Raw genomic sequence first — 1,008 nt, forward strand, 5'->3', positions numbered from 1 at the left:
AAAGAGATCAATGGCATAAATAAATTTATAGTTTATGTATAAAGTCTTACAGCTGTTTCAAGGAAAATTCAATGTATCCCTTCATCGGAGACGGTTATTGTAGAAGTTAAGGATTATTAAATCTGTATGAGGAGATTTGCAGTAAGAAATGGAAAGCAAATCTCTGATTACACTGAAGTGGAATGCAGAGAATTTTGGAAACCAATCTCTCTGCAGAATCTACTACATAGTGGTCATCACAAAGGCCAGTAAGCAGAAGGCTATCAAGTTAGTCCACGAGGTAGCATTAGCTAGCCGAAGGTGACTATGACCCAAGAGGTGTAAGTCATGGACGGGTTGGTGCTACCAAGGCATAAACTAAGCTAGATCAAACCTCGAATGAATTTACTCAGGCTAAGATGTCTCTTGAAAGATTCGAAATACCAATGATCCCTGCTCACATTAGTGATAATGTGCACAGATGCATCACAGGATGGTGAATGTGCAAAACAGTTGTAGAGGTGATTATCTCATTAAAATCACATTACTAAGAAGGGGGAAAACAACTTCAGTGTGTTAACGACACACTCGGAACTTTTGCAGTTCACTGCCACTGCCTTGGTCAATGCCACTTCCGGAACATGGAGGCGTGCTTCGAACGTCGAGTCCCACCCGATTATCGTGAATAGATTCCTCTGCGAACGTCCATTGGCAGTGAGCTCGTGCTTGGGCTCGCTGCAATCGATTCAATTTTTGCTGCGATATTGCTAGGTTAAATTTAGCAATACAATGTTTTTGTATGTGAGATTTATGACAACGTACCTTAAAAAAAAGAACAATTACATTTCCATTCTCAGGTAACTTCTTTATCACAGACACTTTTCCCGAAGAGCTATTAATGGTGAAGTGATCATTCTTGTTACCTGAAAGAAACGTTGGCTGTTAGAATGATAATAATAATAATAATAATAATAATAATAATAATAATAATAATAATAATAATAATAATAATAATAATAATAATAATAA

General features: G+C 36.9%; 1 protein-coding gene across 12 annotated transcripts in view; it reads right to left on the reverse strand.

Annotated features, from left to right (window-relative positions):
• Positions 1 to 1,008, reverse strand: part of LOC106871506 (uncharacterized) — an 84,238-nt gene that overhangs the window by 67,139 nt on the left and 16,091 nt on the right. For all 12 annotated transcript variants that reach the window (XM_052976388.1, XM_014918005.2, XM_014918001.2 and 9 more), the window contains exon 4: positions 802 to 902. In XM_052976388.1, the coding sequence (XP_052832348.1) occupies positions 802 to 902 (101 nt within the window). The remainder of the gene's footprint in view (positions 1 to 801; positions 903 to 1,008) is intronic.

The sequence above is a fragment of the Octopus bimaculoides genome, chromosome 24, assembly GCF_001194135.2.
Source record: "Octopus bimaculoides isolate UCB-OBI-ISO-001 chromosome 24, ASM119413v2, whole genome shotgun sequence".
Lineage (NCBI taxonomy): Eukaryota > Metazoa > Mollusca > Cephalopoda > Octopoda > Octopodidae > Octopus > Octopus bimaculoides.